This window comes from Camarhynchus parvulus, chromosome 8 (genome assembly GCF_901933205.1).
Source record: "Camarhynchus parvulus chromosome 8, STF_HiC, whole genome shotgun sequence".
Taxonomy (NCBI): domain Eukaryota; kingdom Metazoa; phylum Chordata; class Aves; order Passeriformes; family Thraupidae; genus Camarhynchus; species Camarhynchus parvulus.
The window spans coordinates 21895332-21909374 of NC_044578.1; the positions used below are offsets into that span (position 1 = coordinate 21895332).

Consider the following 14043-nt stretch of genomic DNA (forward strand, 5'->3'; position numbering starts at 1 on the left):
TGCTTAAAGGCAGAGTTGGCAGAATAATAAAATGTGGTATGGTTTGAAGAGCAGCACAATCCCATAGCTGCTTGTGTTACAAGCTGTAAACAAGAAACTATAAAACATATTCATGGCATACTAAATGTTTAGAAACATACTGCAACAGCATAGAGGGAAATGTTTAAAAAAGATCTTACAGTAAGATGTTATTAAATAGAAAAGCGATGAACAGTACAACAAAAGCTTGATGTGTAAGTTATCAAATCTTTGCCTTTCCTGCTAGAAATAAAAAAAAATAGTAGATTAAAAATTATAAATGGTAAATAGATGCTAGTGGGAGTGCCACACTAAAATACAGATTATAAAACAAGTTAATTAAACTTCAGATGTTTTTAAGGAATTGCATAGTTCCTCTGTTACAGTGAGAATAAAATATAACAGCCATGCATAAGATAGGGAAATTTCTTCATGCAAATAGTATAGTCATCTTAATTCATAATTTAAGAATGCCTATTAAGAGGAGGAGGAGGCAACTGTATACATCAGGGGATATCCTGTATAACTGTATGCTCAGCTTTATTGCAGCCTCTGATTAAAATACAAGAAATCCTGATTTTTCTATGGGTTGTTGTGGTTTGAAATTTATGTACTGTGTACAAAAGTATGTGGACATAATAATAATACCACATCTATTCTGAGTGAAAGAGCAAAAAACATGATGCTGAGTTGGACTGTGCTAACAGTTGTGTTAGTTCAACTACACAGAGAGATAATATGGAAATAAACCTCATAAATCCTACTGTGTAGAAGAGGGAGAAGGTAGTCATTTATTTCTTCCCCAAATCAATTCATAGTAACAACCCAATAATTATTAAAATACCCATTATTATAAGTCCAAATGAGAGTAATTTCAGAAGTGTGGTGTAAAGCTAAGAAAGGAGATGTTAATGTGCAAGGAAGAGTTTAAATAGGGAATTATGATATCCTTGGCTTTCTGCTGTGTAGCTGTCAGGCTGGGGCAGCTCGCTGGTCAATAGTGACATTCTGTGTGTCAGTGAGCAGAGTCTCCTGATACCTTAACCTGCAGTTCACACATTACTGAAGCTCCAACTGTCGAACATTCAAGTCCCTTGGTACCACTGCAGCTTCCAGACTCTCCTGACTGGCTCATGTTTCATTCTTTGGCAATTTGCCCTAATGATATCCCTCAGGAGCTTTCAGACCCTCTTCTTTTCCATATTTAATCGCGTTATATTAATCTGAGGGCTGAGCAAACTAGGCTGCACAAATTGTAATTATCTGTGATTTCTGCTGCAATGGTCTTATAACTGCCTTTTTTCATTTTTAGTGTAAAAATACGTGTACAAAATTGTAGTGTAATTTTTTATTTACAAATCTAAATGTCCAAGACAGCCAGGATGTGAACACTTTAACTGCTGATCTGTTCCACAAAGAGGGTTGTTTTTTTCCCTGTAAAATCCATAATGTGTTAGCACTTGCTGTATGGGCAGGATTTACATTTTATTTTTTCTCTTTGTTTTGTTACTGTGAAAGTTCATGTCTAATAAACAGTGCTATTAGCAAGTTAAACTCGGGTAGTAATTTTGTTGTGATACAAAACATTAGGACAGCCTCTTCTTTTCCATTAGCTTGGTAACTTCTCCGTGGGTCATTCTCTTAAAATGGTTTTCCCCTTTTTCTCTGAGGTTTGTAGTGCTGCATGGGATGGATATAGGCTACCATGTTGTGAACAGTCTGGATTTTTTCTCATTCAGTTGTCACTCTGTGCCTGCATATTAAAATAATGAAATTTGAGAGATCCCTTATAGCAAAAATAGATTAAATTGGAATTCTTTACATATTGCAAGATTATTTTGTTCACTCGTGGAATGAACTTGGCCCCATTTCTAATGAATTCTACACTTATTTGTTTCTTTGTTTTGGGGGTGAAGTGGTGGTTGTGGTGTTTTCTTGTTTGTTTTAGAAAACCAGAGATGTCCATTTGGAGTGGTAAGCAGTTTGTAGCACCTCCTTTCTTGGTCAAGAAATCCTTCATTTTCTGTGGTCCTTGTGCCAGGCTTGGAACTCTCTGCTTTGGGAAGGGAATTTTGGAAAATTGTAATTAAGATGTTTTTCTGTAACAGGGAATATTCACTTAAGATTTTTTTATAAGGTAGTTTGGAAATCAGGATAGTGACACAAACAGGAGTTAATCCTGCTTCTGAGTTTAGTGCTGTTCTGTGGTTTCATGCAGCTTCAGATCAATTCCAGTTAAATATAGTAGAAATGGGGACTAGAAAACTCTCCTGAGTCTTTCTCGCTCAGTGAAACCGGGGTGCACTTCAGTGCTGTGTATTCGTGGCAGAGCTCATGTTTCACCATGACTGTATCAAGCAATTCATGATTATTTCCCTTTTTCTAAGAGAATAGCTGAACAGGGAGGACTGACTTGTTAGCTTGCCTTCTTGCAGATGTTGTGCTTGTATACATACATCAGAGTTCTTTGTGGATGTGTTTTTGCAATTCAGAGTAATTTACAAAATTATATAAGAGGCGGTTTGGGGAGGTTAAGATTTTTGCATGTTTAAAGTTAATTTAAGATTTTGTATTTTCTTTTTATTCATGGTTTTTTTGTTGCCAATTCTGTGTGTGTATTTTTATTTTTAGTTAACTGCTTGTGTTCATGCGTCAGCTGCATTGTTATATCCAATGTATTGGCAACATATTTACATCCCAGTGCTTCCTCCACATCTTCTGGACTACTGCTGGTAAGACAGCTAACCTGTTATCCCCATTTCTGAGATTCTCACCTGTCTTAGAATTCTGAGTAACTGATGAAAACACTGACTCTTTATTATGACTAAGCATACAGGTTCCAGTTTATGAAAGCACTTAGGCCAATGCTTAAATGATGACTTGACTAGGGATATTCCAGCATGCCTTGATGTGGTGTTTGAATTGGTATCTTGAATTCCAGTGCTGATTGTTATTAGTGCAGCATTTAGAATCCTGTTTGTAAGAACTGTTCTGTTTTATTGGTAAGAGAATTCATTCAATAATTTAAATGCAAACATGTTACAGTTTTCTTTTATTTGGCTTTTAGTTTAGGTTGAAATACATTATACTTCTAGAAGCATTCAAAAAAACCCTGATCATTTTTTCCAGAATCAGATGTTAGTATTCATCAGTGATTTAGTATTTGTATTTTAACTCAGCCAGGCTCAGGATTCTAGCCAGCCCCTTCCCAAAAGAGCTTAAAAACTCCTTTTGGGACTCCAAAATTTTTATTACAAGAATTCTGCTTTTCCTGATGAGTTTCTGTTCACTTGACTGATTTTGTGGTTTTGGCATATTTTTAAGTTGAACAAGAATCACTTTTTGATTCACTTCTGATCCTTCTAGGGGATGATGTTTCCACATGCCTGTGTTTCACAATTTCTTGCTTTTATTCAGAATAGTGGCAGAGATAACAAATGAGAGTTTCCATTTTCCCTTTAAGCAGGAATATCCATCCCTGGAGATTTTCACTTTACCTAGACCCTCTGGGTCTGTTATGGAAAAATGAACCATTTCAAGCTGTTCTAGAGATTAGGAATTATTATTATTATATATAAAACCTGACCCCCAGCCAGATACTTACTTAAGCAGAGCTAAGTCTGTGTTTTCTTCATAGAAATAAATTATGCTTATGTGTTTGCTGAACTTTGTTGTTGGTTTTGGTTTGTGTTTCTCCCTCCCTCAAACCTACGAATGTATTGCTGAACTCCATCTAGTCTAATGAACTTTTGTTTCCAAATAAATTCTCACTATGTTTCCTTAGGTGTCTTTGATAGTTTTTCCTGAAGTTCACAATATTTGTCCATGGTATATATTTTTTTCTGTGGTAGTTCTTACGGTTCATGTGTATATTATTTGTTGTTTTAAAAAAGAGAACAAATGTTTTTCTCCAACTCTTACTTAGAAGCACAGCTAAGCCTTTCATGTTCAATGATAGTTTTCTTTTGAAGAAACTCCATCCTAATTGTATCTCCTCCTGCCTTTGATAAAATATACCAAGATGGGGTTGAACTTGGGTGTGTTTTAGTTTTTGTATTGCTTGAGCTTACTGCCAGAACCTTTGTGATTTTTCACATATTCCAAAAATGCTGTTCTCAGTAGGCAGATCAACACCTTTATGCAAGCTGTACCCTGTAGAGTGCATCCTGAATACAAGAAGATTTTTTTTTATTTCCTCTTCTAAGCCCACATAATGTTTCCAGAAATAACAATATTAGATGCTGTACACAGCTCCATGTGATGATGATAATAGTTGGGATTCTAGGTCACAGTGGTATGACCTGAGAAATTTTTTCACTCATTAAAAAGAAGCATGGAGTTTCTTAAACTTGTAAAATTTGTTTATATCCCGTGTTCTTTTTCACAGTTGTACAATAGGGTGGAGTAAAAAGTTCCCCTGTTTTAGAGATGTTCAAAAGGAAACATAAAGTTCATGAGAAGAAATACACAACTGATGAATTTATCACAGTAATGCAGACCTTTTGACTTAGATTTTTGTGCGTTTACATTCCTCTTTCTGTTCATCTGAATGGTTCTTTTGTGAGACAGGTTGGAAAAGTGTAATAAAAACACGTAAATGACAGCTTTCCTCATGTTCTGGTGTATTAACAGTAAATAAATGTTCTCCTCATAGGTGTATAATATAGCAAATGAAAAAATCTTGATGAATTCTTAAGGTCAAATATTGTAGTGGGCCTGACCAAGTTTGCAGTCCAACAGGATCATGCAAATTGAAAATTAATAAAAAAATGCAAAAGTTATTTTGCATACTTCTCTTTTTTATGTCATTTTTATAAGCAAATTTCATTTTATAAAAGTGCCATTTTAGCTCAACGTGCCTAGAAATTTCATTGTCACTGTTTCACTTGGACTTCTTGGAGTGTCCCCTATGAAGTCTCATTTTTCTTAGTGTTGTCCTGAAATAGCATTCAGATATATGAAGTAGGGGAATATCAATTGAATAATTTATTCATTCTGTGGAAGTAAGGCTTTTTTTAAACAAAAATAAAATTCATTTAAATCTCATAATTTAAAGATAGGCCTCATTCTGTAACCTTTTTTTTTTTTGCACATTAATCATATAGCATATTTTGAGAGAAATCCACTTTTTTCCTGTTAGTTGGACTAAGAATCTTCATAATATCATCAAGATAAAGGATGCAATTCTGTGGGGTTAGACTTTGATAAATTTCATTAAGTGCCTAACTGGTACGTTTTGTAAGCAAGAAAAAAGAAAAATGTATCTTTGAGGAAAACAAGGCTATATTAAAATGATTTCAATTCTTTCACTTGCCTTTTTAATTAAAAAATCTATTAATTTCTATCCTGCTGCCTGTTTTCCAGCTGGATTTAGAGCTGATGTAACAGATGATGCTGGAGTAGCCCAAAGCAGAGGGTCGGTGTGGCCTGCACCACCCTGAGGAGTGGCAGGCTGTGAGTGTCAGACTCCAGGGGAGAGCAGTGTCTGTTCATGGCTTCAGGAGGGGCTTTGTGCTCCCATGAGCTTAGCTCGGCCTGGAGTGCCATTATGGGAGCTCCACTGGGAGAATTGGAGTGGCCATCCAAAAAATGAGATGTAGGAAATTTATTTTTCTAGAAGATAGCAAAATATAAGCCGAGAAAGTAATATTCATTGTAGGTGCAGAAAAAATCCACCGTGCAGTTAATTAAAAATTGAGTTTTATATTATGTTATAAAAATTGATTTCTCTTCTACATTTAAGTAAGTAAAAGAAGACTGTTGCACTGAGTGGAGTGGGTGGCTGGCTTTCAAGAAGACTGTTACAAAAATTAAGTTTCAACATTGATACAGTAATTATATTTGAATAAAATTATTTTTTGTGAAGAAGAAAGCTAATTTAATGAAATTTCTGTCTAATATCTTGGCAAACTAAATCACCACTATTAGAATATATGCCAGTTTTGTCTGTGGATGATAAAGCATCTGTTATACTGGTGTTCTGTTGAGAATGTAATGCAATCAGAAAATTCAAGTTACAATTGCAATAGGTCTTTATGAGATTTGGTCTCTTCTGAATTAGGATATACATACGCCTGTTTTCGTGAGAATGGGGCAATTATTTTCCAATTAACTTGGATGTTTTGCATAACATAGTAATTATTTTGAGCAGTGATACCACTGATTGATATTTTTGGTGGTAACATGCATAAGCAAGAGAAAACTCTATAGCAGCTCCCAGTAGTATCATAGTAAGCAATTTCATGTGCATATTACAGTCCTCTGCTGTTAAGGCTTCAGAATCCAGCAGTAATAAAATTACTTTTTGCTGAAAACGATTAAATTGACTTTCCATGACTGCAGTTTTTATTTCATCCATTTTCAAGATGTGCTTTGTACCTTTATTCTGTTAACTTCAGAATTGAAATGGTGTAGCTGTTGCTTTGTTCTGTAGAGAAAAGAGCTACATGCTTCCCTTTTTAATGGCAGATTTATTAATGGAGCAAACCATCAGCTAGCTTAAGTCAGCACAGGCGTGGCGAAGCTACTGGCACACTGTTGATGTATGAGAAAACAAGTGTGCATAAAATCCATACATGACATAGCACTTGTTTTCACTGTAGTTTTGCCTGTTCACATTATTTGGAACACTGAGATATCATGATATGAGGAACCTGAGGATCTGTTTTGCTGCATATTCTGCAGCAGAATTCTCAGTAACATGTCAGCCATAATCATTCTTATTGGCTTAGTTAAATATATTACATAGTACAAAGCATTCTTTAATCTATGGAGTGGTTTAAATCCTCTCTGAATATATATGGGTGTCTGCTCCGGAGTGACACTCATTTACAGCTCCATGTAATTTGTGTTTAGTTCACAAAGACATAAGAATTAGCCTGGATGAAGTCATCAGGATGTGCTAAATTTTGTCAGTATTGGGCTAAGAAAAAGACGTATGGAAAAAAAGAGGCCTCTTTTCCTTTTTGGAAGCCCCATTGCCTAGAAACCTTAAGCCATGACAGTTTGCAATTTCAGCAAACCTATATTTTGATATCATAGACACCATGAAATCTTATCTGGGCCTCAGTCAGGCTGGGTTTTTGGTTTTGTTTATTGTTTTTTTGTTTGGATTTCTTTTTTTTTTTTCTTGCATTGATCCTCTCCTGTGGGACATTGTTAATGAGAGCAATTGGCTAATCCATAGGGTGTACAGATTTTTCTAAAATGGGCTGTAGTTGTAGGCAGGTGAGAATTGCTTTTTCTGGTCCCAGAGGTGGGACCAAATGGATGAGACTGCATGAACTGATGCAGTGAAACCTTGCCCCATCCTTGGGAAGTCAATCACCAATCAGTCAGTGCCGCTGCCTCAGTTCTGTGATCAAATTATTGCCATGAGAGAAATTACTGTGAGTTCTGTACCTTTGTATGTCATCTTGCCTTCCATTATTTTTCAGGGATTATTTTTATTTGGTTTTTTGTTCTCTGTGGTCTGTTAGTGATTCATTTTCCATGGAGTTGCCTAAACCAGCCTGTCAATTGCTCACTGCTCTGGGAGTGAATATTGTCAGTAATCTCACAGTACCCGAAAGTCTCATGGTGATTATTGAGGTTTTTTCCTTCGGTGCTGGACACTGAGTATATTCTAGGTCAGATGTTGCCAGAGCAGAAGATTGTAGGAAACCATGAAAAATAAGCCTAATTCAGTTTCTTCGTTACATACTGCAGGAGGTCTTCCTGTAGCAGCTTTGTGTGGATATTTGTTCTATTTGGAGAATATAGTTCCTTGTCTTGTGGAAATTGGAAAGGAGAAGTTTATTATTTTGAGTTAAATAGGATATTATACAGCTTCCAAAGGCTTGCCAGGGGAGGGTTTAAGAATCAAAACTGGTGGTAATGATGTTTGTGTTGCACCGTGGTGTTGGTAAGCAGCACCATGGCCTCCAGCTGGTGTTTTAAAACCAGCCCACTTTGGGAACATCTGCTGGGTTAGCTCAGTGTGGTCAGTTACTGGAACTGGGTCTGGAGGAAAAGCTGTGGTGCTTCCTTGCTCATGCCTCATAAGTTTGCAGCAGCACCCTTTATTTCGTCATCATCCTTACTGCAGAGTAAACCAAAATTTTCCTTGTCTAGTAAACATTCCTGTAGCAACTGTGTTCATTTAATACTGTCTTAAACAGTGGCTGTCTACTAGAGTCTTATGTACCAAGATTTAAAATATTCCATTAGTGTTATACTTAAAACGTGATGTTTTCCACTCCTTTCCTTCAGTGCACCGATGCCTTATCTAATTGGCGTCCACTTAAGCTTGATAGAGGTAAGTTTACTGTCCTCTTCGGTGTACTGGGAAGCATGAGGGGTGTGTGCCATACAAAATTGTAATGGAAATGTTTTAGAAAAAATCCCTCTATTTTAGCATGCAGAATTACAAAATTTAAGCTTCATATGCTGTACTAAGTAAAAAATATCACTCATTGAAATCTTGATTTTGAAGTATTTTATGAAGACATGTAGCTCTACATCATGATTTTCTCTGTCTTATTAATAGCTCAGTGGGAGCTATTTTCCTGCCTTTTAGCCACAGATTTCCCCAATAATGAGGAAAAATTTATTTTTCAGGAACAGGTAAAATTTATTTTGGAGTCACTGTCACTTAGATTTCGGCATTATTGTGATTTCCCAGATAATTTATGTTCCTGTCCCTCTGAAAACTTGAATCTAACCTACATCCCATGACATTTCTAACTATTAATTTAGAAATTAGTATTTTTTGCCAAAAAACAAGAGGTGGCTTTTACAGATTTGAACGTAAAGCAACACAGTAGAACTCAGCTGACTGGTACATAATAGCTGGGTAAGAAATAGTTTTGCCTTTTTCCATAACCATTTGATTATGCTGTGGAGCCTACATGTGCCATCTGATTATCATGCAGAGTAGATAATTGATTTGGGAACATTATTTGATTTGCACTTCTGCTAAAGCAGTTTCTAAGGATCAATTCACATCTGCTAAGGTGATGAGGTGGGTTCTTCTCTGAGCCACCAGCACTTTTGTTTTTCCAAAAAAAGGCCTTCTACACTTCTCAACTCCAGGCACAGCCTTCTGTGCCCCCAAATCATTATGACCTGCATGCATGAGTTGTAATATCTTGATTAGGATGCTTGTTCTTATTCAATAAGGAAATAATGGAACTGAAAGATCTAGCCCTGAAAAAAGAAGTCAGTTCCTTCAGGAATTATTTCCTGCACTACATTATTATGTATTATTGTAGGATCATATAGAAAAGAGTTCTGTCCCTTTTTCCTGAAAGGAACAAATTGTTTAATTCTTAGCTGCTAGCCAAGCACACTGATGAAAAAGCATTTTATCCATTCTTCTGTGGTAATAGTAGGCATCACATGCTTGGTACTGACATAAATCTGTAAATAATTGTACTTTTTCTGGTTTTCATCTGATCATATGATTAATATCCTATCTGATTTTTACAAATATGAGAGAATGAATTGTTGTTACAAGGTGTATGTCGTTCCAATATATATTTATCCAGTATATTCAACTGCATTCCGTATAAACTCCTTTCAGAGATTATTAATATAACCTTAGTGTTTGAAAAATAGGAAGTATTTTTAAAAGCTACTCTGAATGCTGTATCTAATTCCCAAATTCTACATCTAAAGCTCCAACTGTTTTTTGCCATTACTGTCCTTTGTATAAAATCATCATTTGTAATTTAGCACAGTATAAGAAAAATGTACTTCAGGAGGACACCGTAGTAAATTGTTTTTCCAGTATTTTTTTTTTTTCTTCCTAACAGAGAGTAAAAAATAGATCACTGGAGGATGTGGTTTTGCTAAATGTTGACACAAACACTCTAGAAACCCCTTTTAATGACCTGAACAACCTACCTGGTGAAGTGGTGAGTCTTAGACATTTCATTCATTCTTATATGGGTGCTTGAATTACTCATAATTATTTTTGCCTCGTTTTGCTAACTGCTATAAAAGGAATAAGGGGGTGAAAAGCACCTAGTGCAGACCCCTACATTTGAGATTTTTACCTTTTTGACAGCTGAGGAGATGTTGAATGGAACATCATATTCCTTATTGTAGAAGTAGGATCATAATTATAAAGCTAGCTGCATTCATTAGGCAGAGCTGCTTTAAGCGCAAGAGTCTCTTCATCTCATCTTAATCATTATATTACAAAGTAGGCATTTCTGTCTGCCTAGTGGCATGTCTTGCAAAAGAACCAGAGAGTTTTTGAAGGCAAAAAGAAGAAGGGGGCCAATTATCGGCTTCTGCTTCCCTGCCACCTGCCAGCGCTTTCCTTTTAATTAATGATCTGATGGCACTGGTCAATATAATAAGAAATGCTTGTACAGTTGGGGTCAGAAAATTCAGGCTTTGATCTTCTTCAACTTTGTGAAACATTTATTTGTTTTCTCTAAATTATTTCAGTTTTATTTTAATCTCTTCTATCCTGCTGAGGGCTGCGTGAATGAAAACCTATACTGTTTGTCATTTGCTTTGGCAGAGCAAAGACTGCTTACTTAGAATTCTATTTGTAAATTAAACTGCAAACCCAGTTTGTCATAAAAGACATCTGATCCTTTTGAAATGACAAAAGCTGTCTTTTGTCTGTAAAGGATGATAAATTAAGTGCCAGTTCTTTCTGGACTTTGATCTTGCAGAGGGTGCCCCCCCGCTTTTTTTTGCCTTTTTTTTTTTTTTTTTTTTTTTTGCCTATAGGAGAACATACTCTGTATATCATTTTAAACAGTCACAAAATTCACTTATCTTGTTTTTCCCAGTAGAGCTCTAAAAGAATATAATTGTGAAACCACTGTTTTCATTATTCAATTAAAGATGCACAAGCTGTCACAAATAGTTGTCAAGGCAAAGAATTTTATATCAAAATAGGAAATCAAAGAGTTACATTTTCTGAAATTGTAAATCATAAAATACCCCTGTAGTAATTTGTTACTGTTGATAATTTGTATATATTTAGTACAATAGAAGTCAAACTCTCTAATGATAGCATTCATGACACTGCCCTTTGATTTTAATGATCTAAAATAAGTCTAACCATTTTTATAGATCATCTGGTCAGTCTTTGGACTCAGTATCAACTGTAGTTCAGAAATGTAAAAGACTATAAAAATTATTATGATGTTCTGTGGTTTACATTAGTGTATTTATTATTAAATTGGTATACTTTTGTGATGTTTTGTGATTTACATATGCATGGATACATGCACAAACATATAGGCAGTAACTTTGACTGTACTCTGTCATTTGAGAGTATAACAAGTTAAGTAAAGAAAGAGTCATTTCCCAGTGTGTAGGAGCTTTAACTGGACTTCCTCTGAGTGAACAGGCCTGATGTTATAATGTCATGAAGGCCTGCGTGCTAAATAATAGCTGGATGTGGAATTGAGAATTAGGCATCATATTCCATGAGATACTGGAGTTGCAGCTGGAGGTCCTTTGAACAGCCAAAATGGATCTTTGTGCAATAAGAGGCACTTGTCCTGTGTTTTACAGGTGCATATCAAAACGATCTCTAAATAAGCAGGCTAGCATGAAGGAAATAGGGATACAGATCTGACTACTTCTAGAAGTGTATTTTCTCCCAGAATATATGCATGTTATTACTGCAAATCTTAATGTAGGTTATCCAAGGGTACAAATTACAGACTAGACTTATAATATTTTTTCCATATCTAACATAAAACAAAAAACCACCAGTGTTCTATGCAAAATAGACTTGCAGAACTTGAGGATTTTATACTGAAGCTTTTAATTTGAATAATCCCATCTCTTACATCACTTCAATCTGTAAGGCACTTTAATTAAACATTTTGGTGGAATGCATATGCAATTATATTTGGAAACAAAAGGCACAGGGCTGTGTTTGCTTCATAAGGTGACAAAATGCTTGTTGTCCTTTTGCATTCATGAGGGGCAGTGCAGCTGCTGACATCTTGGGGGAAAGTATAAGACACAGGAGTGTAGAGTCAAAATGGTAAGTCAGGCTTAAAACATTAAAGGGAACGTCAAAGATACATGTGTGAAGCATTTTAACTTATACAGAAAAACCTCATAAGCATACAGACAAAAGCAGTAGAACTTCTGATGAAAAAATATAATAAGTACCTCTGAAAGGCATTAAAACAGAATGAAGAACTGAAAATATAAAAGAAATTGTAGTCTTACTGTCCCTTTCAAAAATTGATTCCAGGTTGGTTAACAGCCTAACAAAAGAAATGCCGTATTTTCCAAGTTTTTTAAAATTGTTTCTTGTGTCCAGAGGGAACAGAGTAATTATTTTCTTGATCAATAAGCCTGATGATGCCCTCACAGCATAGGTATTTAATGGTTTACCCTTGTATATACGCTCTGATCGTGAATATTTTCAGGATAAATTTAAGATTGAAAGAAACATTATTCTATGCCGTTGTCTAATAAACTGTATAATAAATTAACTGAGATTTAAAGGCATTTTTAAATCATTCACTTAAGCGTTTAAATTATAGGTACAGGCTAGATGACTTTCCATGCATGTGAACTCTATTATTCTGTCAGACTGACCAGTGGTCTTGACTGTTCAAAGGTCAGTGGTCACAGTTGTCCTGAATTACCAGTCCTTTTTTCATGAGGACCCTCTGCTGTGTTGCATGCTGTAATCTTCTTAATGGCTTCATTCCAATATTCACACATAATATTTTAGATTTATTGACTGTTAGAAATACTACCATGCCAGTAGCAGTTCCGCTACTCCTAAGGTATTTAAAATTGGAAGAATAAATCAGGGCAAGACTTTCAGGAATCCTTTGTTTTCTTGGAAGGGGGAATGCCCCTCTTTTTTCACTCTTCTGACAAGAAAGTTTGTTTTTAAATTTCATCATTTCACTGTGAATTTGTCTATTATTTTTTAATTAAAAAAAAAAAAAAGAAAGTAAGGAGCTACTTCTCTGGGAGTAAATTTCCCACTATAATAATACTGAGATCACCACTTTAATAATATAAGGCATTAGAAGAACATACGTGACCCTAGACTGAAATTTATAAATTTTGGGCCTGACCCTGCAATACCTGCTTGCACTTAACTCTGACATAAAGACTTCTCCTTTGCTCAGATGTGAACACTTTCCCAAACAGCTTGCAGAATTGACAGCATCACTTCTAGCAACCAAGTCTTAATGACTTGAAATCATAGACTGAGCAGAACTTTTTAAAATATGATCTTCAGAAGACAACAGACTTTACAGTCTTTTAGCTTCTTCTGTGGTGGTTCAATATTGTCAACAGCAAAAGCTACAGAGCTGTTAAAAGATGTGCAGTGTTTGTATTGCCTGGTACCTACACACTGTGATGCAGTACAGAATGTAAACTGGACTTCAGAGATTTAGTTTTGAGATTCCTAAAGTCAGAGGATTTTACCGCCATAAATTTGGCATATGAACATTACTGTTCTAAAAGTAGCATTTGAGAAGTAGGCTGTAAGTCATGTAGAAAATTGGTTACTTTATGCAGCGATTACTGGGAGTGCAACTTATTTTGTAAAATATGATGATTAATGGTATTATAAAGAAATTAAAGTCAATGTATAACAGTGCAATTAAAAAGATTTTTTTTTGCAAAATATAAATAGCATAATTTATTATGGCTTTTTTCCATCAGAAAATATCCAAAAATATATTTAAAAACTCAGCAGTCAGCAGTGCTTGCAATGTTATGAAGCGACTGTTTATTGTGAACAAGTACTTAGAGCTGAGATTCTGTTGAACCTTGGTATAGTTTTAGAAGCTAGAATATGAGATTGAAAAGTACAACTAGTTTTGAAAACATTTGCATTTAAGTAGTTGTTTCTGTCTAAATGACAAAATTTCGATGAAATGCTGCAAGTCTCCCTGAGATGCCTAATCCTCTGTGTATAGATAATATTCAAATACACAGAAGTGCTTTAGTAAAAATAGTGATTTAAATATCAGATTCTTGTTTGTTTTGAGGTTTTTATTGTGTTCCTTTTCTCTGTTATCTTCT

The 14043-nt window shown here is 35.3% G+C and overlaps 1 protein-coding gene across 2 annotated transcripts in view; it reads left to right on the top strand.

Moving 5' to 3' along the window:
- Positions 1–14043, top strand: part of DENND1B (DENN domain containing 1B) — a 150525-nt gene that overhangs the window by 90895 nt on the left and 45587 nt on the right. For both annotated transcript variants that reach the window (XM_030953026.1, XM_030953027.1), the window contains 3 exons: positions 2650–2750; positions 8269–8314; positions 9813–9914. In XM_030953026.1, coding sequence (XP_030808886.1) covers positions 2650–2750; positions 8269–8314; positions 9813–9914 — 249 coding nt within the window. The remainder of the gene's footprint in view (positions 1–2649; positions 2751–8268; positions 8315–9812; positions 9915–14043) is intronic.